This window comes from Narcine bancroftii, chromosome 13, assembly GCF_036971445.1.
Source record: "Narcine bancroftii isolate sNarBan1 chromosome 13, sNarBan1.hap1, whole genome shotgun sequence".
Taxonomy (NCBI): domain Eukaryota; kingdom Metazoa; phylum Chordata; class Chondrichthyes; order Torpediniformes; family Narcinidae; genus Narcine; species Narcine bancroftii.
The window spans coordinates 15,370,421-15,394,686 of record NC_091481.1 but is presented as its reverse complement, the minus strand read 5'-3'; the positions used below and the strand labels follow the sequence as shown (position 1 = coordinate 15,394,686).

General features: G+C 37.9%; 2 protein-coding genes across 11 annotated transcripts in view; both read right to left on the bottom strand.

Annotated features, from left to right (window-relative positions):
* Positions 1-18,043, bottom strand: part of LOC138748952 (reelin-like) — a 271,468-nt gene extending 253,425 nt beyond the window's left edge. Inside the window, exons 1-2 of one of the 5 annotated variants that reach the window (XM_069909910.1) lie at positions 17,989-18,043; positions 14,331-14,625 (exon numbers count right to left, since the gene is read on the bottom strand). In XM_069909910.1, the coding sequence (XP_069766011.1) occupies positions 14,331-14,559 (229 nt within the window). In that variant the 5' untranslated portion in view covers positions 14,560-14,625; positions 17,989-18,043. Of the gene's footprint in view, positions 1-14,330; positions 14,874-15,101; positions 15,194-15,438; positions 15,513-15,576; positions 15,785-17,988 lie in introns of those variants that run through there. The other 4 variants (XM_069909907.1, XM_069909911.1, XM_069909909.1 and 1 more) reach the window with 4 other exon arrangements.
* Positions 18,044-20,641: 2,598 nt separating this feature from the next.
* Positions 20,642-24,266, bottom strand: part of orc5 (origin recognition complex, subunit 5) — a 65,321-nt gene continuing 61,696 nt past the window's right edge. For 4 of the 6 annotated variants that reach the window (XM_069907564.1, XM_069907565.1, XM_069907567.1 and 1 more), the window contains one exon: positions 20,642-21,206. In XM_069907564.1, the coding sequence (XP_069763665.1) occupies positions 21,161-21,206 (46 nt within the window). In that variant the 3' untranslated portion in view covers positions 20,642-21,160. The remainder of the gene's footprint in view (positions 21,207-24,266) is intronic. The other 2 variants (XM_069907566.1, XM_069907563.1) reach the window with 1 other exon arrangement.

Genomic DNA, 24,266 nt, shown 5'->3' with positions numbered 1-24,266 from the left:
CTGTAGTAATGTGACCAAAATTGCCTACAATACACCAAATTTGGCCTCACCAATGCCTTATACGACCTTACTGTAACATACCAACTCATATACTCAATATTTTGATTTATGAAGGCCAATGTGCCAAAATATTCACTTTACAACCTTAGTTACATTCAGGGATACCACTTTCAGGGTATTATGTACTTGTATTCCCAGATCCCTGTGTTCTCTCACACCCCTCCGTGCCCTATTTACCGTGTACATCCTTCCAAAATGCAATACCTCACACTTATCTGCATTAAATTTCATCTGCAATTTTAAAGTCCATTTTTGCAGCTGGTCCAGATCCCTCTGTAAGCTTTGGAAGTATTTCTTGCTGTCCACGACACTGCCATTATTTGTGTCATCTGCAAACTTGCTGATCCAATTTATCACATTATCATCCAGATCATTTATATAAATGACATAACAATGGACTGATCCCTGAGGCACACTATAGTCACAGGCTTCCAGTCAGAGGCAATCATCCACAACCACTCTCTGGCTTCTCCTGTAAAGCTATTATCAAATCCATTTTAGTATGTCACCATGAATACTGAGCAACTTAACCTTCCTGACTCAACTCCCATGTGGGACCTTGCCAAAGGCCTTACTAAATCCATGTAGATAACATCCACAGCCTGTTCTTCATCAACTTTCCTCATAAGCCTCCTCAAAACATTCCAGAAGGTTGGTTAAACACAACCTACCATACACAAAGCCAGGATGACAATCCCTAATCAGTCCCTGATGAACCAAATTTTAAAAAATCTGGCACTTTCAAGCACATGAAGGCCAGTGCAGCCCTTGCGGAGACTTGCAGTTGTGGGCATTATATCTGTCAATGTACATCGCTCTGACCTCTCTAAAAATGTAGGCGGCCACTTGACACATCAAGGCTATGCCTCATCTCGATATTTCCCCATCAGTCCCATGCCTCACTTATTATCCTGTCACCTATTCTCATTGAGATGCCCATCAAACTCTCCCCAATCCTTCTGCCGCCCACCTACACATGGAAATTAATCTTCAAACAGGCCTTTCAAATGTGGAGGGAAACCCGGAGAAAATACAAAATTCATAGGGAGAATATGTAAACTCCACACTGACAACATTCAGCAATCAGGATCAAACCCAACCTACTGGAGCTTCTGCTCAGTAGTAGTTGAACCGAGTGCCATGGGAGCACTTGGGAGGTAGCCTGAAAGTTTTGGATGATGTTATGGAGGACCTGCATGCAGATTACACAATAGGTTGAGCTTAAGATATGGGTCTGCAAATGCGATCGCACTGATTGGAACAGAATTCATGGTTTGTAGTTGGAACAAAACAAGACCAGTTTCATGAAGTGGAAAAAGGTTAAAAAAAAAGACAGTCACATCGTATACTGTTGACAAGAGAGGTAGCTCCTATTCAGTTGTTGATGAGCACCAAATATCCTAAACTTCAATCTGTGGAATGCTGCAATTTCACCATTAGCGATGGAAATTAATGGCACTATAATCACTCATTCACAAAATTATAAATTGAACATTATTTAAAAAAACAAATTATAGCCAACCCACTGGATTGGTCAAATTATAATATTCCAAAGTTTGGATTGTTAGATTCTGTGTACATGTCATTATAATTCATAGTTTAATGTAATATGCCTCAAGTTATGTTCTAGAATAATAGCAGCATTCAATCTGCTGAACAGCGCTGATTTATTTTTTTCAGTGACATTGCCTTCAGCGTAGGATGCCAAAAGGAAATAAAATGCTTCATGGAAACATTATTTTCAGCAAACTAATTACTCGAAGACACTGCAATAAGTGCTGCAGATATCTAGTTTTGATAGAACTCCAATTTTTGTAGGTCCTTAATAAAAGTAATTTGTTGAAATCATTAAGGTTAATTATTCTTCAGGGAATTTAACGTATTACAATGGCTGAATGAATTATGTCAAAAACAAATTAAATCCAGTCCAAGTTATTTATTTTTGTAGTTTATAGTTATGATGGGGCTTGCAATACAAATGGGCTGAACACGAATAACTTATTTGGATCTGTTTGCAATGACCTGCAAAAACCATCAGCTTTTTTCACATTCTCAGAAAAGAGTGATGGCCTAATAAGGATTCTTACAAACACCTCAATTCAAAAAAATGGATCTTTGTTCCCCAGGAGATTACTACTTCCTTGACTGATGCCAATGCCCTAATCTGCAGCAGCTTTAGACATGTATAAACATGTGTTGACTTGTGTATTGTTGCTGAGTTTCACTTGTATGAATTAAGTTATAAAGTTCCTACCATTCCACCAGGAAGCCCCACATAAGATATTTCAGGCACTGATCACAATGTTTTGTGTTTGTTATGGCATGGTAAATGGCACTTCAAGTTGGTGTCCTTGGACTTCTTAGGATAACAAACTACAAAGCAGCTTTGGCATGGACCTCCAGTCCCATCTCACGGGACAAACATACAAAGGGCTGAGAAAACTTTTTACATGAGAACACTGTTAGAGAACCAAGGGAAGCTAACTTTAAAAAGGAATCAGAAACAAATCTGTTCAAATGAATTAACTCAAGATAAAGTTTTCAGAAAAGCTGGTATAAGGGAAATGTATCACGGCAAAACACTGCTGGATTGTCAAGAACATGAAGTGTGGCATTTTTAATCAGCGCTTCATCTTTTTACTTTGAGAAAAAGGAGATTCAATCACTTGTAGTGCCACATCTTAAATTCTATAATGATTCAAAATTAATTTGTAGGAATGATTTAAAAATAAACTGCTTTAATTTTGCAGCTTGATTTTATTGAGACATTCATCAGCGTCCCACACTGCTGCTTAGTAAATACCAGGATTTAATTTTAGCCATGGCATTAAAAGAAACGGTGGTACTGCCAGAGCTGCTGTAACATTAGTTGCAAGGGAGCAGGGAGTGGAGATGCAGCACTGCTCAGTGGGGAGCTACAGTCCAGTCCTGATGCCGCAGGCTCTGTACTAGCTTTAAACAGCTTTTTTTTAAATCCTGCAACAATGGAGATCTGTGCCCAAGATGGTGGCCTTTGTGTTGGGCAGCAAACCCCTGCTGCTCCGGTGGAGCAGTGGATCGGCAAAGGGCACCAGAAATGGGAAGAACCCCCCCCCCCCAACTAAGAAGGAGAAGCTTAAGAGATGCCCCAACAGCAGACAAGCAAGGGGCTCAGTCGCTGAAATATTCGCAGCGGCTGCAGGCTGCTGGTCACTTGCTCTTGAAGGACTCACACAGGTTGTGGGGTGCTGGAGACTGGTTCATGGGAACCAGGTACTGGAACTGGGATTGGAGAGGGTGCTGAGGGCAAGAAGGGCTTCTGAATGGCCTCGGGTGCTGAAGGTTTGCTGATCCTATCGAAGGTTTGCCAATAGATTAAACGGGAGTCTGTGTGGCTGCAGAGGCTTTGCGAGACTCACACAAATTCTGGTATGCGCTGACCGCTATTCCAACCTGTACCATTGCACTAACCACTATACCAACCCGTACCACCCATGGTGACTGTTTGTTTTAGAGCAAACAAAAATTGCAGTACATGTCGATTACATTTTTATGTAATATTAGACGACAATAAAAGGAACCTTGAATCTTTTTCATGAAGTCACAGTATTATCCATATTATATTCACTGTGACATCTGAACTTTTGACACTTCCTATTCATCGAATAGCACAGGTATCAACACAGAAGACAATTTATTTATTGAGGCTGAAAGTCAGTGCTCTTTGTCATGGCTACAAGTTTCTTAAAGCCATTCTAGATTGGGAGAACAAAGCTGCAGTAATTTGAATGCCAAATGATCCCAAGAGGTGTTGTATTCCTGAGCTATTACTTAATCTCTTTTTTTAAAAAGGCAGACAGCATGGTAACAGGCCCTACCAGTACACGAGCCTGTGCCAGCCAATTACACCCAATTGACCCACAACATTTTAAAGGATGGGAAGAAACTTGAAGACCAAAGAAACTTAAGCCCACACAGACACAGAGAGAATGCACAAATTCCTTCCTGATAGTGTCTAATTTGAACCCAGGTCGCTGGCAGTGTAATAGCTTTATGTTAACTGTGCCTCTTAGTTATTCTTTTACAATGTCATTAAGTTTTCTACTTTAATTAATTGATGATTCTTTCTGAAGACAAATGGGAAAGCAATAAGAGAAAATAAAAGAATTTGTAAAACATTCTTGTGATGCAGAAAGTTCATCATTTTGCATAAAATGAGGTTCCACAAAAAGAAATCAAATAAATGGCCAGACCCATGTTTGAGGTGTTGATAGAAAAATAAAAATTGGTTTGGATACCAAGAATCATTCCTGGACTCCTTCAAAGGGCAGCACAGATAGCATTGCGTTTAGTGCAATGCTGTTACAGCACCAGCGATCAGGCTTCGAGTCCCGCCCTGTCTCGAAGGAGTTTGTAAATTCTCCCTGCGTCTGCAGCCGTTTCCTCCAGGTGCTCCAGTTTCCTCCCACCATTCAAAATGTACCGAGGCTCGTAGGCCAATTGGGTGGCATGGGCTCTTGGGCCGAAAGGGCTGGATGTCTAAATTTTTTTTTAATTTAATGGGCTTGGTGGGAAAGGAGAGGTAAGGCTCCAGTTTATCTTACAGAGCAGCACTCTCTCAATACTGCATTGAAGAGTGAGCGTAAATTATTCAATTGAGATTGAAATTTTGCTTCAACCTATAGAGAACTGCATTACTACAAATTATTTTCGGAACTTTCAAAATGAAAATAGGTTAATTATTAACAACAATAAAATTAATAATAACAACACGAGAGGACAAGATTTAGGATCTGTCAGTTTGGAAAAGGGCTTAATCTGGCAATGTTTAGAAGGCATCCTTGGCAACAGATCTGAAATGTGTGACACCTAACTGAAACACAGAATAAAACCTCTGCTAAGAGACTACATGAGTGAGTTCAAAAAGATTGCTACAATGACTCAGCACAGAAAGCAGCAAATGTAGAGTTAAAAGATACATTTCAGGACCAATGCAGCCTTGACCCAAAATGTTGACTTGCACCTTTTACACCACAAATGTTATTTGACCTTCCAAGTTCTTCCAGTGTTACTTTTTCATTCCGGGCTCCACTCTCTGTAATCTCTTTTGAGTTAATTCTACAGGGTTCAGTCTGGGCATGTCGACAGTGAAAATGAAAGTCAACACAAAAGGTTTTTTTGGAAAAAGAAGTATGGGCCAGAGCGGAGATTGTTTCTGTCAATGCTGGATGTTGGTGCTGATGTAGATAGGGTAACGATACTAGTGGATGGGGCTGCAAAAGGATGAAAATCAAGAGAGGAATAAAGTATCTAACTTTGGAGCTCAGAGGGGCCACAAAAGTACAGGCAGGAAAAAAAAAGAGTTGGAGATAAAGTGAATTCACTGACAAGAAATAGGTGATGTGGCAACAATCTGGAAGAACAGTGGCTAGAATTCATACTCTATTCACTGCTTTCCAAGGAAACTATTTCTGCCAATCGTTGGCCACAACTCTTTTTTAAAAAAAACAAGAATTTGACCACTTAGCTCTTCGCTTAATAACATGATACAATTGTGCCAAAGCAATTCCACGTGTTCCTTTAACATTTTGGCCTATCTGCTTGTTGCGATTGTGTGACAAATTGCCAAAGTAAAATTGTAAGTACCGTTTGAAAACTGATCTTTATAAAAAGCCAAAAACAAATGTGATACTTGTCAACAACTTCTGTTCGAGTTCTTCAAGGCTCAATGAGCAAAATTGGTTTCATGTAAAAGTTGAATGCTGAAGGAATGCAGAGCAGAGATGATTTGGATGGATGGCCCATGAACAGAAAAGCATTGGCACAGAGCCAAGTCGCTTGCCTATATACTGAAGCAGTAACGTTCCTTAATTTTATGTTTCTGTGCAATTAGCAGTTGCTTTTCTTATGGAGATCTTGATCTCATCACAGCACATCCCTTTGAATACCAGCAATCTTTGGTCTTGGCACCCTCATGGTAGATTTAAACCTTCATTGCTCTTGTGTGTATTGCAGAGCTATTGCAATGCAAGCTCACAGATGGATCAGGAGGCCGTTTAGCAGCTGGATAACTTCTCTCCCAGATGAGCATCTCTTGATCCATTCTCTTCGCTCCTCTTCTTAGAACATGTTTTTAAAAAAATCCTGTTTGTAGGTAATTAGTGACAAGTCCCAAAAGACAATTTCAGAGTTGCTTCATTTTTCAGCTGTTACACATTATACCGTAAACCTAAAGCTTCGAATGAGATGACACAATGACCCATTTCACAGCCTGCATTGTCTACTGGATCTGCTAACAAAACCAGTATAAAACTGTTACTGCTCGCTGAATGTAAAAAATTGGGTTGTCTACAATCCAATTATCGCAGACTTTCCAGAGAGTCGAACGTTAGGACAAATTCATCAACATCATAACCTTGATTCAAGTGTTATGAACTAGATAGTCTCTACCTTGCTTTCCTCAAACAGTTCAACAGTTAAATGCAATATCTTAATTGTCTCAAATTTGTGATAAACTCCTAGTTAAATGTCACCATCCACTGGTATCATTACCTGCAGTAAACTGAGATTCACTGGTGATGGGTTGTGCTGATGGCTGGCTCCTCCCCCAGGCTCTGCCCCTATCTACTCATATACAACCCAGGTTTCCAACCTAAACCTTGAGCCCTACTGAAGACCAATGTAAGATCCTACCCTTTGTTATAAGCTAATAAAAGCACATGTTCTCCCTCTAGTTGTGAGAGCTTTTATTCGTGCCACATTACCTCATCCACACAATCATGAATTTTGGGTTTTAACTTGCCCTCACTTTCCCTCTGCAATCTCTCATTTGAGCATTTCCAACAAATGTTTGATCATTTGTTACCTTTTAAACTGCTTTTTACCTAACTGTACAGAGGTGAGCTCTCTGGTCAAGTCTGTTTGATATTCTTTTCTGCTGTCAATTATATACATTAAAAAAATCACTCCTAACTTTTTAAACCAAAACATTGAAACCATTTTCTCTCTCCACAAATGCTACTCGACTGCTCCATGTTTCTATTTCAGATGTGAAGAATCCACAATATTTTAGTACCATTCAGAATTCAAGTTAAAACACTTGTCAGTCATGATCGAGCTCCAGCACATTCAATAGCCTTTCTCGGCCTGTTTCATCATCCAGTTCCAAACATGATCCTTGTGTGTTCTGGAAACACCTTTTCAATATTGTGATAATGAACCAACACTCAGCAGCTTAAAAAAGAGAATCTGTGTAAATGTACTCAAGTCTGTATCATACGTGTTTGCCATTTTCCAGTCCTCTGGTGCCTCCCCTGTATCCAGGGAGTACTGGTAGGTTTGGACAACTACCACTTACCCTCCTCTGCAATAATGGATACATTTCATCCACACCATATTTTATTTAAGTACATTTAACGTTTCTAATATATCCTGAACTTTTATCTCAAAGTATCACAGTAGCAAAATGAACAATCCCTTTATGGATTGGGAGACAGAAAAAAAATTGTTAAATTTTGTTTCAGAAGTGAAGCAAGATTTATTTTTTTTAAAATAGGAACTCCCTTTCCATCAACTTTTAGATTTGTTACAACCAAATAAGCCTTTCCAGTTATTTCTGTTTCTCTAGTTAAAAAACTAATTTGTCTAAAATTACCCACTCACTTATTTAATAAATCAGTCAAAAACTTCCGGGGGGTTAATGCTGTCACCAACTTTCAGAATTCTGATTCAAGACACAAATGATTCATATTTACTGGTACCTCTCTTACTTTGTACTGGCAGTTGAACACTGGTTCTACCTTCCTCAACAATGAGAATAAGTTTAAAACAGTAAATATTTTCAATGGCTTTCCTCATGCACTGGTTAGCCAGTTTTATATCCCACCTACCCCTGCTTTTGCATCCAAATAAGCGATTAAACTCAGTTCGATAATTGCAACAAATATCATTTGCTGCAAAAGTAAAACTGTAATTTAAAATAGCACAGCATTTCATCAATTTACAGAAGGCCAGTTTTGAAATCATTCCACTATCCTGGATACAACTTTGCAGTTTTCTGACAAACTTAATGATAATGAAGGACCAGAGACAAGAGTATTTTGAAAAAAAATAAAAAGGACATCAGATTGGATCACAGAGCCTTCTGGGGTTTACTTTCAATAAAACAGGAAAGTGAACTGACAAGCTTCGTAAAATTTTTAAAGCTGTGAATGGGAATTGAGTTGACAGACACAGTGCATGTCAGTACTGTAAAATAAAAGAGTTAATGCCCCTCCAGAAGTTACCAATCTACTGTTGAGAACCAACTAGAATAGTGTACTTGACACTAAAATAAACTCTTTCAGGAAACTATAACTGTATACAATATTCCAAGAGCAATCTCTCAAAGGTCCAATGTGAGAGTGATAATGCATCTTTACTCTTGAATCCTCTTGCAAAAAGCAAACATTAGCCTTCCTTCTTGCCTGATGCACCTGTACATTTGTTTTCCATGATCTTCTACAACCAGGTCTCTCTGAACATGAGCAGTTCATGTTCTTTTTCTTTCCCCCAACCACCCACTACTTCCCTTCCCAACAAAATTCTCCCAAGCTACTTTTCCACTCTGTTTTTCCCCAATCAAACCTTGCCTTCTATCCAATCCATCTTCTTTGAATCCTCTGCACGTTTGTTTCCTGAGAGAATAACATCCAGCCTTGAACATTGTTTGATGAAGCATCCGAATTCCCCTCCAACACTCCCTGGGTGACCACCTCTAGCCCATCTTTTTTATCTCCCACCCACTTTTCTCTTTAAAATATCAAAGTTATATTCCAATAATAACAACCGGACCAAAACTTGCAGTCACAGGACAAGACTCGAGAAAAAACTGGAAAGACAGAAGACAATATACAGAGAAGAAAGCTAACAAAGTGATGTGTTAGGGTAGATTTTGGTAACCAAGCTAAAGTGGAGGTTGATTTCTCAATAGTGCCACAAATGATAATGACTATGTTTGAAACTTGGGTGAATTACATGCATTGCCTCTAGTCATGTGGTTCCCAGGAATCTGTTAGTTCTTCCAGATCAATAATTTTATGCCAATGTTTTTAAAGTCACATCAAAACAAATTTTATAGATAATTTCAGAGGGTGAGGGTATGTCCTTTTAAATAACTGATATTGTGTCTTATGCAGTCAACATTTTATCAGATTTATACAAAATAAATTCTCCAATCTCACTCCCCTGCCTCTAAATTTAGTGGCAATGGCATCACCCCTTTATCATGGATTTGTTCAGAACCCTACCCCATCCAATTACCTTTCTACCTCTTTTGAAACATCTGTTGAAAACTGAGATGCTTTAAATTGATTTCATGACATTTTCCACCAAGATTGGTTTGCAGCTGTTCTTATGAACTTTATGAAATGTAGGGGAATACTGTACATTGTTTTTGATGCAAAGTTTCTACAAGGCTTGAGCAGGTCAGACAATGGCCATGTAATATTTCATGAAAATAATTCAAATGGCTAATTTTAGACCCCTGAAGCAAAAATAGTTTAAACAAGGTTTTTTTTCTTCTTTTTGATAAGATGCAAAGGAATTATATCTTCTTCTCTCCTCACAACCCTTATAGGTTTGAGGAAGTTGCTTTTAGTCTAAGAATACAGCCAGATTAATGAGTTTAAAATTTAAACTATTTTACAATTTCAAGCATTTGGAATGGTCACAAGACTTACTGTTTTACTTATTAATCAGGACAGAAGGAGAGTTGATGAATACAAATACTGGAGAGGAACAAGCCAAAGTTTTCCAAGAATAGGTAATGTGATCTGAATTTAGATCTAAGATTTTACTCACCCAATCAATATCCATCATGAAAAAAAATCTTTATTTGGTCAATTCTAGCAAGCATTCCAAAAAAAGATTTTAAAACTGATTTTAAGTTTTCAGAATTTTTAAATCTTATTGTCTGAACACAAATGAGAAAAGCATTTTATATTTTGTCAAATTCACTTTATTTTCAAAAAGTGAAATTTTGTGGCAGCAGTTTCATACATGCCGTTTAGTTTGGGATTTCTGTGAATAGACATGTGAATGGCTCCTCATACTCATTCATGTTATTTTTCAAAACAATGCATGGAGTTCATGAGCAGAAATATGAAGTGGAATTGATCTCAGTGGAGAACAGATGAGAGGGACTTTGTGTTATCATTTTTGGATAACTTTGATTATTTGAATTCAATTGAAATTTGAATTTTATTTTTATTAGTAAGAGCTTTTGAATGCTGAGACAGAACATTTAGTATTTTGATGTCAGGTTAAACCAAGAGATGGCTTAGCAGCCTATCAGTCGCTTTGTGCCAGCAGTAAGATTTATCAGCTACAAGACTATTAATTGATTCAAAATGCACAACTGCTTTTAGGTTTATAAATATATGGCTCCTGATTCAACATAAATAACCACATACTAATTTCCAATCTTATTTCAAAATGGTTGAATTGATAAGTTGTGTTTTTTTTTTAAAGTACCAGGTCAGATTGTATTTATGATTTATTTTTAAATATAGTTTAAATTATTATAAACAGGAACACAAACAGAACAGCATTTGTGATTTAAGGCTCATGTGAAACTGTTTGTTTCCAGCACCAATAAGCTGCGTATACACAAAGACATTTTCACTCTCACTCCATTGCACCTGTCAACTCAGTTCTGGAGTTGAAGTGCATTTATTAGACAAGGACTGAGCATATTAATGATCCTCTGAGTGCCTATTTTTCAGCAAAAAAATATTGAACCCAAGAATTAATTTCCCTATCTAATGAGCTTTCTTGATGCAGCGAAGGTATTATGAAGAAACAGATTTTTTATTTAGCAAATTATAGTCACACTTCCGATGAAATAGCCAATCTTTGTCATGAGATTTTGGCATCAGAGAGAGTATGTGAGATCTTCCTGTTATCAACAATGCTAAATATTTGTTCATTACTTTTATTGAAAAAGTCCAATTCCTAGATTCTCAATTTATTTCCACAATACAATCACTAATGTGAGTAAAATCAAAGAAAACCATTTGTGTGAACTTTAAATAAAAGCTGCAACATTATTTCATGGAAACGTAATTGGCACCAAGTGGTTCTCCCAAAGCCAATAAAATTACCAATTACACTTGCAAAACAAAATAATCAGCAATTGACTGTTAATTTACAAACATGAATGAAGTTTTCAGGAAACTGGTCATAAGACTGGAATGCTTTGCATTTTAGTACGTACTCATAATTATACCTAATTATCTGCTCAGTTACTATAACTTAATTGTTATGAAATTTTCAGTGGAAAAATAGCTACTGTGACTTGGAATAGCCAGTGACTTGGAAGCTGCTAAATTATTATGGCATCAAAGAATTCATTACAGAATTGCAACACCTATGATCAGATTGATATTAAAACTATTTCATATTCAAGGCAGAGAAAACAGTTAATTCCAAGGAAATTGGCTTGGGTTCATTTTAAATGTATCTTCTTTATTCTTAGTGGATTGTGTTACAGAAAATCTAAGGATTGAACACTCAGTCTTTTGTACTCATTTATTTTAATCTTTTTCCCCCTTCAGTGCCCAAACATTTCATCTGTTGCTGAAATGTAGAGCTGGTAGTTTTCATTTCTTAAACACAATCAAACTCCAACAGCTCCATAGAGCCATTCCCTCACTACAAAGCAAGTCTCTATTGCCACTCTCCACTGATGAAAAAGTGGAGACTCAAATCTGTACCACTTTAAGCTGATATTAAATAAAGCTGTTGAATCAAGACCATTCAAAATGAATGATTTTTTTTTTGGTGAAAATAATAGGCCCAGGAAAAGGATGATTTCATTCTTTTCTACCATATATCTTGCCCCAAACATAACAAACAAGATTTTTGTGAAACATTCAGGAATTAGGGGATATGGGGAGAAGTCAGGTAGGTGGAGTTAGGTCATAAATTAGATCAGCCATGATCGTATTGAATGGCGGAGCAGGCTTGTTGGGCCATTTTTGGCCTACTCCTGTTCCTACTTCCTACGTTCCTATGCAGTGAAATAAGTGAACTTGACGGTCTTAGACTTCCCTGCATTTCCACGTATAGTTAATTTTTATTCTAATCTTGGTTGAGAAAGATAATGAAGTGGAAGTCTGCTTTGAGAAGAAAGAAATGAGGAAAATCACTAACAGTAGCCACTGGTAGTTCTGGGTATAATCTAAGACAGTCATTCTCAACCTTTTTTTGACTATGGCCCCCTCAGAACTCTGCTCAATGTTTATGCCCCCACCCTCATCCTTGTGAAGCAGTCGTTTAGTTGGTTTCTTCCGTATTTCTCTCCGATCAACTACATAAAAAACATTTTTTTTTAAATATGATTTCGGTCTGTGGGCCCTCCCACCCTTAAATGTACTATAGCCCCCATTGAGAATGGCTCATCTAAAGAGTGTTCATTCACACAATTTCCATGCAATCCTGGCAACTAATCTGCCTCCTGCTGCCCATTTTTTTGGGGAGGCAAGCTGTTAGAATATAAATATTGATCCAGTGTGAGGAAAGCAATTCTCTGAAAAAAAAAATGAATCCAATTTATTTTTGTTCAGAATTTATAAGGTTTAATGCCAGAAAAAAAGCAACCCAAGCAAAAAAAACTTCAATATTAAAATTACTACTTAATCACAGTGATTGAGACGCAGCAGTCTTTTGAATCTATTCACTGTATTGAATTCAAATCTTAATGGATACTCCACTATTTACCAAATAGAAGTTAACAGATCTACATTTTGGTGAGTTGCTGTTCTGCGACTAATGCAAATTTACAGTTTGATTTGTACCCCATCACTGTATAAATGGTAATACTTCATATTACTTGCAGTGTCAAATCAAATACCCGACAATGTCTAGCAACCTTGCCTGTAATCAGTGAAGTAATTAAGATGAATCTGTACCTCAACCTTCCAACAGAAAGTTTCCAGAAAGCCAATTTCTCAACTCTTTGACAGTAAACATATTAAATGCCAACAAAGTACATTTGGATTACCTACTGACAGGTTTTTTTATGATGTTTTGCAGAAGTAACCATACAATTATTAACCATTTCCAAAATAAATGGCATCATTTTTATTTTCTGAGTGAGCCGTTGCATTGAGGCTGTTACAATCATTGATAATGTTCAGGGTGTTTTCTACATTTCTATTCATCATTTACTAATATCTGTGCCCTGTATTGAAACATTGCTGAATACAAAACTCAACACAAAATGTTTTAAATCTTGCTAATCAACAAAAAAATTGCAATATATTCATCTCTTTCACACTAATTAATCTCAATGGATGAATGGTCAGTGAAATAAACTGGTTAAACATCATGCTTAAAGATAAATACATCATCTGATTGAAACCAAACTAAGGCATTCAGTCTCAAATAAAGGGGATATTTTATTGTTTGCAGAACTGCATATTCAAAACTTTAAACACTACATTTTCTACTCTTATCAAAATGTTTAATATATTTGCTTCCTGTAGAATTATTTTCTTGTGGAGATTGTCAGAATCTCCTTTGTACTCTTGATTCCAAATGCTCAAGCTGCCTTTTCCATGTTAATTCAACCCCATGCTCGGCTGACCTGAACTCTCACTTTTAGCTACAGAGAACAGTCTGTTGCAGTTCACACATGAACAGTGGAGATTATTGTGTTGGGCATTCCACGATCATCTGCCTAACTGTGAACACAGTCCACAGGATAGAGATGACCCACAAGTACACTATAAGCTCTCATGTCAGAAATGTATCTACTTTATTTTAAAACACAGATTGGTCTGGGACTGACAGCTGTCTCAGCAAAAAGGTTTTTACACTTGAGTTGAGCCCACACACAAAGCCCACTCAGGCCTGCCAGCTTAGTTTAATGCACCCCATCTCCAGTACTGACTCTTTGAAGGACAGAGATTGAGGAACAGAGATAGAATGGCTCATAACAAAGGAGGAATCCCCAAAGGATTCATTTATCTTCATAACTCCCATCAGCAAGAATGATGACAGTCAAATATATCAACATGATTTTATTTAACCTGGATGCTCCTAATGTAAACAGTGAAATATTAAATACTTGTGGCCCACAAAACAAAGAACTGTTTTTAAAATATGCAGACTTTGACCAGTTTTGAAGGATGTATGCAGATCAGGCAAAAGAATAATGCATTGGCTTCCCCAGAAACTAATTCTTGTACCATGATGTTCCATGAGACAAAAAAAAAACAATTTCCCTTTAAATACAGTAAATGACCTACCATGATATTCTTGACCAGGCACATAATATCCTGGGTTTCCCGCAATATGAAGTGACATCAACACCTCTCCCTGATCGCCATCACCCTCCAGCTCTCCATGATGAGTGCAGAGGAAAAAGAATGGGGCAAACCTTGGGTAAAGCCCCACTGATCCACATACAAGAACTGGCGAGAATATTCCAACAAGAAAGAACAAAGTCCAAGTACATAAGCATCGTTTTTTATCCATATCTTTATCCTCTTCGTATGCTGTTCAGCTGTGAACCTGGATCTTGTGAGCGAAGGTTTTCTTTTGCTGTTGGAAAAAAAATTACAAGTTTAATGTTCGGGAGCTTCTGTGGGGAAAGTCATAAGCCAGGAACTGTAGGAACTGCCAGCTGTCAGCTGTTTCTACTGCATTCTAATACAGCAGCTTCATAAGCTGCAATACAGCTTTCAAACACGTCTTCCTCAGAGCATATTCCATTCCACTTTCCAGCTCCCTCCCACGTGCCTCAAGGCGTGCCTTTTATTGTTAACTTTGTTTTAAGATGACAAACGTCTTCCCTTCAGTCAGAACACCGACTACAACTGGGAGTTGATCAGGCATAAAATGCAGTGACTAGAAATAATTTATTTCCCTTGATTTTACTGGAGGTACTGAAAGACTCCACCTTCTCAGATTAGCATCAGAGAGCAAACCATTCCCCTCATTCTTTTCTATTGTCCAAAACTGGAAATCTTTCACTTAAGCCACGACTTGTTATTTATCAAATAACAGAATTTACATACTGAACATCGAGTGGCATCTGCTGAAAGGCCACGTAAATGCTATGTCAGTTTTGAAGTGCTAACCACAAAAGACATTATTCAATATAATTAACGGCTTAATTTAATATATGGGAAAAAAATCTGCAGTGAGATGCTAGTCAAAAAGCTCTTAAATGCCTGGACTTTGCACAGGTTACTCAATACTTGTGACACCAATTCCAGACATTTAAAAAAATATTACTAACTTCCTCTGGTAGGATGACCACTTTCTAGACTAAATTTTAAAATCAGTAAAATCTTAACCTTCATTCAAGAACCCTATTATTCAACATTATAGTTACTCAAGTTGTTCCATTACCTGAAGAGATCCCACATGAAAGAGGTTTCTTCTGTACCAACATCAGTTCAGCAAAGCAATTAGTACACACTAAACATTTGAAATGATTCTCTTCATTGATCTATTTAGGTATATTTTTGAATAACATGAAGATAATACCTTAAAGGTCCATGTCGATATTTCCACTGGATCACAACTTGAATGAAACTATTTTATAACTGGAGAATTCCTGAGGACAAATATCAAGCTACTCTGCTTTTTATTTTCTTCAGAGCAGTTTAGCAAAAATACATAGAGATTAAAGGTTTTTATTTAAAAATCTAATTGGCAACACAAGAAGCAGCTGACAAATAGATTTTTAGGTTCAGCTATGAGGGAATATTTCATATATTTGTAGGGGTTATGGGAAAGTGGCATCAATTATTAATGTCGTGTCAACAGAACTTTAACCTTGCAGCAAACAAGTTTGCCCAATTTCAGTCCCTTTTTTAAGCAAACGTGGATGACTCATACAAGAAAATATCTGAGAAAAACAAACATCTGCAGACACTGTGAATGAAGTAAAAATAATGCTGGAGAAACTCAGCAGGTCAAACAGTGTCTTTTAAATAGCAAAGATAAAGATTCATACATGTTTCAGGCTTGAGCCCTTCATGAAGGTATGACATCTGAGAACTTGCAACGCAATTTCAAAATTAGATTCGGCTTGCAGATAATTTCTACATGTATGTTGGCAAAACCGTTTTCTCTACAGCACTAATGTGCCACTAAACAAAAATGTCTGCTTTCTCTAGTACAGCTCATGAGATCTGACTTTTAAATCATTCCACTAACCTAACATTCTCCTCCTGATGCACAGTTGAAGATCCTAAAAAGATTTAACCTCCAATTAGCTGCATTTTGCTCAGGAAATTTCAGGGAGTAGTGACACGTAACTAATGCAAGATCAATAAACTGAATATTTCTTCTTTTTCTTTGGCTTGGCTTCGCGGACGAAGATTTATGGAGGGGGTAAAAAGTCCACGTCAGCTGCAGGCTCGTTTGTGGCTGACCAGTCCGATGCGGGACAGGCAGACACGATTGCAGCGGTTGCAAGGGAAAATTGGTTGGTTGGGGTTGGGTGTTGGGTTTTTCCTCCTTTGCCTTTTGTCAGTGAGGTGGGCTCTGCGGTCTTCTTCAAAGGAGGCTGCTGCCCGCCAAACTGTGAGGCGCCAAGATGCACGGTTTGAGGCGTTATCAGCCCACTGGCGGTGGTCAATGTGGCAGGCACCAAGAGATTTCTTTAGGCAGTCCTTGTACCTTTTCTTTGGTGCACCTCTGTCACGGTGGCCAGTGGAGAGCTCGCCATATAATACGATCTTGGGAAGGCGATGGTCCTCCATTCTGGAGACGTGACCCATCCAGCGCAGCTGGATCTTCAGCAGCGTGGACTCGATGCTGTCGACCTCTGCCATCTCGAGTACCTCGACGTTAGGGGTGTGAGCGCTCCAATGGATGTTGAGGATGGAGCGGAGACAACGCTGGTGGAAGCGTTCTAGGAGCCGTAGGTGGTGCCGGTAGAGGACCCATGATTCGGAGCCGAACAGGAGTGTGGGTATGACAACGGCTCTGTATACGCTTATCTTTGTGAGGTTTTTCAGTTGGTTGTTTTTCCAGACTCTTTTGTGTAGTCTTCCAAAGGCGCTATTTGCCTTGGCGAGTCTGTTGTCTATCTCATTGTCGATCCTTGCATCTGATGAAATGGTGCAGCCGAGATAGGTAAACTGGTTGACCGTTTTGAGTTTTGTGTGCCCGATGGAGATGTGGGGGGGCTGGTAGTCATGGTGGGGAGCTGGCTGATGGAGGACCTCAGTTTTCTTCAGGCTGACTTCCAGGCCAAACATTTTGGCAGTTTCCGCAAAGCAGGACGTCAAGCGCTGAAGAGCTGGCTCTGAATGGGCAACTAAAGCGGCATCATCTGCAAAGAGTAGTTCACGGACAAGTTTCTCTTGTGTCTTGGTGTGAGCTTGCAGGCGCCTCAGATTGAAGAGACTGCCATCCGTGCGGTACCGGATGTAAACAGCGTCTTCATTGTTGGGGTCTTTCATGGCTTGGTTCAGCATCATGCTGAAGAAGATTGAAAAGAGGGTTGGTGCGAGAACACAGCCTTGCTTCACGCCATTGTTAATGGAGAAGGGTTCAGAGAGCTCATTGCTGTATCTGACCCGACCTTGTTGGTTTTCGTGCAGTTGGATAATCATGTTGAGGATCATGTTCCTCAACATGATTATCCAACTGAATATTTCTAAACAGTTACAAACTACAGGAGGGCCTTACTCTATTACATATTTGAATCTGACTAGATTCAATTAAAGATTTCTCATTAAAGGATTAATAGATAGCTACTGCAAAAAACACTTTCAGATTCAACTGCATAAAATTGTTTTTTCATACTTTGTTTCTATGGTGGCATTTAAAATAACAATTCTTAGACTACATTTTGCATCTCTGTAGAAATTTTAAATCTTGTAAATGCAGGACAAAAATTTGTGACCAAATGTAGTCAACTAATCAAAAATTATTCCAACTAACCCTTGATGTTTGCTGGAGGATTGTTTGACAGGAAGATGGACGAGATCATCTTCATGCAAGCATTGTTCTCATTGAGGGAGACTAAAAGGTATAATGTTGTTTGTTCCACAGAAATAACCTTACAAGCAAAGCATGAAGAATAACAAGAGTTAAACTATAAACCAAGATGCTATCAGCCATAAAACAGATAAGAATTTAGAAGTCCCAACAATTGTAGGAAAAAAAGACATCAAAAAATTAATGCAAACTCATGGAATAGTTATGACTTGGGCTTTGAAGACTCACAGCCCAAAATGTATGGTCCCTTGTGATATACAGCTTGGTTAATTAAATTCAGCACAAATAGAGATTAAACAAGATACTTGCAGATGCTGGAGAACCTGAATACGCAAAGGTGCTGGAGAAACTCAGCAGGTCATGTGGCATCCAAGGAAAGCAATAGGAAGTTGACATTTTAGGCCTGAACAGTTCTTCAGGAATGGAAAAAATTGGGAAAATGCCTGAATAAGCTAGGTGGGGGCTGGGGGTTGGGGAGCACAGGCTGACAGGTGAAAGGTAAATGCTGTGAGGGGGAGGAAGAAATGAAATCTGAGGTGATGAACAAGGGAGGGGGCAGATGGCTGAGAAAGATACTCTCAGATAGGAGTGGGGAGCTGGAGGAAGGAAGGTAAAGGCAAAGGGCAACAGAAAGAGAAAAAAAATCCTTTCCCGATCAGAGAGCTTTCCTTCTCTTTCTTTTCCAGTATTTAAGTACGACTAAAAATATTTTCCATTGAATATTCTGATAATACATTTACTAACTTGGAATTTTAAAATAACAATGGAATTTTTAACAAAGACATTTGTAACGGTAATAATTACCCCCTTTTAAAATTTTTGATAGATTTGATATTTTCTTGTTTCCTTGCGCAGAGAGTCAAAAACATGAACGAGGTATAAACATCTTCCAGGTCTTTCTCTTTCTTGGGGCACGCTTATATACCTAATTAAGGAATGCATAAGCCTGAGATTTCTACTAAGCTTTTAGTTTAATTGCACCTAAACCAAACAGATTTCAAAAGACACAGTTCAATACAGGGCATCACAGTTAGTACAACGCTGTTACACCCAGGTTTGAATCCAGCGCTATCTGTAAGGAGTTTGTATGTTCTCGTTGATTTCCTCCTCCCACCCTTCAAATCATACAGGTGTTTTAGGTTAATTGGGTGTATTTGGGCAGCATTAGGCTCATGGGCCGGAAGAGCCTGTAACCATTCTGCATGTCTAAATTAAATTCGAACTCTACAGCAGTTACCACTGAACTGCACAATTAGAAATTTGGTGAAGCTCTATATATAATCACCCATTCTAAACAGGGGCTATTGCACATTTAAAGGGGCACAGACTGAAATCATAAAATATTCTTTAGGTTTTTCATGTAGTCGGGAGAAGAGAAGTGCGGAAGAAACCAATTAAACATGAGAGCTTCACAGGGAAGGAGGCCATAAACTTTGAGCAGAGTCCCAAGGGGGCCATACCCAAAAAATAGCTTGAGAATGGCAGTTCTAGATGGACAGACAACACAGATTATTTCACTTTGATAATCTACTTAGTAGTACTGATCGACTTGCAGCCTAATATGAACATGAACATTTTGCGTTCATATTTACAAATATAGCTTATATGAAATGTTTCCCTGTGTTTGTCATTATTGTCAACTTCTGTTTACTGTCTTGAGAGGAGAGGAAATTAGTTCTGAAAGCAATGCAAATTAGTTTGCATTTCTTTGGGTTCTCATCTGCCAACATTAGGAGAGGAAAAAATTAAACAATACCAGAACTTTAGTTAATACACTGCATAAAGGCAATTGTTATGGTCAGAAAATACTTTAACATGTAAAACATTAATCAATCGAATATGATACAGTTTGCGAATTTATCTCGTAACTACTCTGGATGAAACAAGTTACCATGAAAGAAAATGGAAGTCGAATTCCAGCATGGAAATAATGATAGCATCTGTCAGGATACACTCCAGTTAGATTCCTACATGCTGAGAAGTGCTTGCCTGTTGCATTCAAAATCAATGTGGCCCAAGCAATATTGTTGATAGCCAGAACACAGGATAACCCTCAGTCAACAGCGAGATGATACAGCTTTCATTATTAGCTTGATATAACCAAGTTATAGTGCTTCCTGATGGGTGTTCAGCAAGATGATAACCAACAAGCATCAAATCCCTCCGTAGCTATCTAATGGAGCACCAGCTGCAAATAACAACACATGGATTGGTTTAAAAAAAAGTGATCAGTTTGGAGGTCACACAAGATTTTAAAAAATATAATAATAGTAAGTTACAATTACATAATACTGTATATTCAAGTGGTTCAAAGGATAATTAATTTGTGATATATTTGCAATTACATATTAACTGAGAAAAATTATCATCAATTATCTTCACAAAAATAAACGATTTTACTTTTTACAATCAAGACGAATGCAAGTTAATTAGCATCAAATTGACCAAGACAATGAGAGAGTTCCCATTAGAGATCGTCAACATGTATTTAAATGACTGATACAGTGACAGGCCTTAATCTTCCTGCATCACAGATAAAAGAACCATAGCCCTATATTGCCATTATCTATAAACACTGAATCACAATGAATATAAAAAGGACACAATTATTGAGACATGTTTATTTATTTCCATCAACTACAAAAAGAAAATTGCTTACAGCATGAACAATAATCACAAGCTCTCCCCAGGGAGTCTAAATTACAGCAACCAACTTAAAAATGAAAGATTAGTCAAATATAAATGTATATAACATGACATTTCAAGAAGAGGACAACATAGAAGAAAAATAGTTGGAAGTAAATACATTTCTGACAGCTTTAGTGCTAAAATGATGCTATGAGATTTGAACAGATTGCATTGAGTTCCTGCTGTCAATAATTAACACATAGCTTCAAAACACTGAAGAGTTTGTGTTAAATAGTTCAATCTAAAGATCCAGTAAGACCAATCAAGGTATTTTCATCAGATCTCATACTGTGCCAACACCTGCTTGGACAAATGCAAAGCAGCCAAAATGCCTCTGCCACTTAACAGTAGAGTAGATGGATCAGTATGAATTGGTGTAAAAGCATTGATCACTGCCCACAGTATCCATATGGTTCTGCATCTGGTCTCATATGAAATCGTACAAGTACCTCACTATATCAAAATTCACAGTCCTACAAGTGGAAAAAAAAGAAAAAAGTTACTAAATTCATAATTTCATAGGATTTGACTTGTATATTCTTCACTGATTACAATACTTAGAACAATTAGAAAAGTGAACTTCAACAGTTATAGCCTATTGTTGACATTTGTTTCAGATATACTGTTATCTTCATCTATAGTAAACATCAAAATATCATTTATACACATGATCAATTCAATAATATCAGGAGAGGGGTTAGGGGTCAGTAGGCGATAGGTGAAACAAAGAGTGAAAGATGAACAGATGGAGCAAGGCGAAGTGAAGTTAGAGATGATCATTGGTGGAATCAGACAAAGGAAAATAAAAATGGCGGGCGGGGGTCAGGTGTCAGATGGAGCCAGAGAAACAGAGAGGAAAGTAAAGGCGGTGAGAGCAGCTGAAGGAAATGAGATCAGTCATACCATACAAGGGAGGAACCATGACTTGATGAGGACAGGAGGGGGAAGGAATATGGTGAGAGGGATGTATGGTGTGTGCAAGGGAAAAAGAACTAGGTAACAGGGCCAGGGAGGGCAAGGAAGGAGGAAGTGTGTGAGAGGATGAGGAGACTGAGGAGTGGGTTTCTTGAGGGAGAATTCAATGTTTATGCAGTTTTATTACTTACCACCATACCTCTTCCTCAATGTTCCTTAAGGCCAAGATCCCTCCCTCATACACTTCTTCCTTCAGCAGCTGTCTCCATCCTCACCCTCCCCTTCATCTTTCAGCCCCATTTGTCCCCTTTGATGGTTTCCATCTAACACTACCTCCCAACTTCACTGAATGTGGCTCCATCTCACATCATCCTACATGCCTCCTTGGAGCACCTATCACCTATTAGGTCCTCCCCCTTTCTACTATTTGTTTCCCTCTCCTTTCTCATTCCCAAACCAAAGTTTTAACCCAAAACATGGATGGCATCTGACCTGCTGAGTTCCAGCAGTTTGTTCTTTTTGCTTCAGGTTCCTTCATCAGCTGACACTTGCATCTCCAGAACCTCCATCTTGCTATACAGTGGAAGTTATTTTTAACCTTCATCATTTTACTTGGCAATTATTGAAGTTACTGAGAACACAGTCTTCCTTCCTGAACATCTTGTAGTGGGCAATAGCAATCATTGAAATTTATTTCAGGATGAACTATTTTAATGTCAACACAAGTTCCATTCATTCTTGCTCTTTTACATTGTACCCTACAAGTTCTTGTGATCTAATAAAGAATAGCTGAAAAGTGCAGCAAAATGGCCAAATATTGAAATTGGGTCATTATCACTACCTTTGTGGAGCTGATAATTGGAATGACATTAAATAAATTATAAAGATTTTCTTTCAAGTTACTTAAACATAATATTCAAATGTATGCTTCTGCTTCACCCTAAAGAAGAATTCATATATCAATGACCAAAATTTCTCAACTGAAACACTTCAATTGGATATTGTCTTGCAAGGAAGCACATTTATCTTTTCCAATATGATACAACTTGAAATCTAGCGTCACTCTTCAATGCTATGACCACCTAATGAGGCTCATCTCGAAATACATTACAGAAGATATGAACTAAGCTCATAATTAGACATTATGTAAATACAAATTGCATTCCATCTGTTTGCAAGAATTCCAAGCAAATATGCAAGGTTTTTCAATGGAATATTTGTACCAGGCAGTTTAAATCTTTCGCTGCCATGGAAGCACATGTATGCCAGTGCCGATGTGATAGACTGATCAATGGTGCATGAAAGGCACCAGTCATTTGTTGTTCTTGCCCACAGACTTTTCACAGACCCCATTTTGAAACTTGGGGTCATTTAGTGCAAACGGTTCGATAAGGGATGTGGAACAAGTGAGAACAGGACAAGTAACTATCTTGCAATCAGACAAAAAAACTGAGAAATGCAGATGATGAACAAAAAAATAAAAGTATTTGATTCAGTGTAACATGATACACAAACAACAAAAGATCAAGTAAAAAATTTTAAAATCCACCACAGAAATTAAAACCACGACTCTACACTTGTAAAATATTTTAAATCCTTAATACTATGTTAGCAATCAAGATCAACTCTGCTAAAATTAGTGTGAAAATGGACAATCCCATCTTTCTTTGCTAAACATAATGCACATCCAGCAACTTCCCGAGATTGAATGCGAAGTACTCTGCTGAGGTAACATTATTGCAATGGAACTCTGTTTGATTACCACATTTAACAATACAAGTGTGGTCACTTATAGAAGTGGTCTTCAAGAACAATGAACATTGACAGCCCATCATTTTTTTTTAAACACTAACTAGGCCACACCCTTTGTAAAACACAAAATTAATATTCGGAACTAAGAACATCCTTGATGTCAAAAAAATTCAATAATTTTTCCTGTAACCTCAAGAATGCTGGATTTTTTCAATTCCATGCATCATAGCTTAAAAAAAAACAAAATGATGACAGGGAAACATTCAATGATTTCAAAAACAACCTAGCAATGTTAAGCCGATTTCTCTCATTCTACAGATTTTCCCTGATCTGCTGAGTATTGTTGGCATTATCTTTTATGCTGAAATTCCAGCAAATGCAGTGGTTTCTATCTCACAGTTCCAACATTTTTGTTGCCTCATCCATCTTCAAACATCTATTTACAACATCTCCAGATAGGTCGACTGTGATGAATGAACTGTTTATTGTTTAGGGCAGCAGAGTGGTTGGAGCAACGTTATGACAGTCCCAGCGACCAAGTTGGAATCTGGCACCGTCAGCAGTTTGTAATTTCTCCCTATGCATTTTCTCTGGGTGCTCCAGTTTCCACCCACCCTCAAAAATATGTACACGGTTAATTGGACGGCAGATTTCAATGGCCAGAATTGACTTCAACTATATTGTAAATAAAATACAATTAAAAAAACCATGCACCAAGATACAGTGGAAAAACTTTGCATGCTCTCCAAACAAGTCAACCTAACCTGGAGTACAACAGGAGGTCCAAATAAAACGAGAATGTATAGTGTCAATACAGAGGTAAAAGTTCAGTGCAAACACTGCAAGGGCAGCATCATTATACTAAA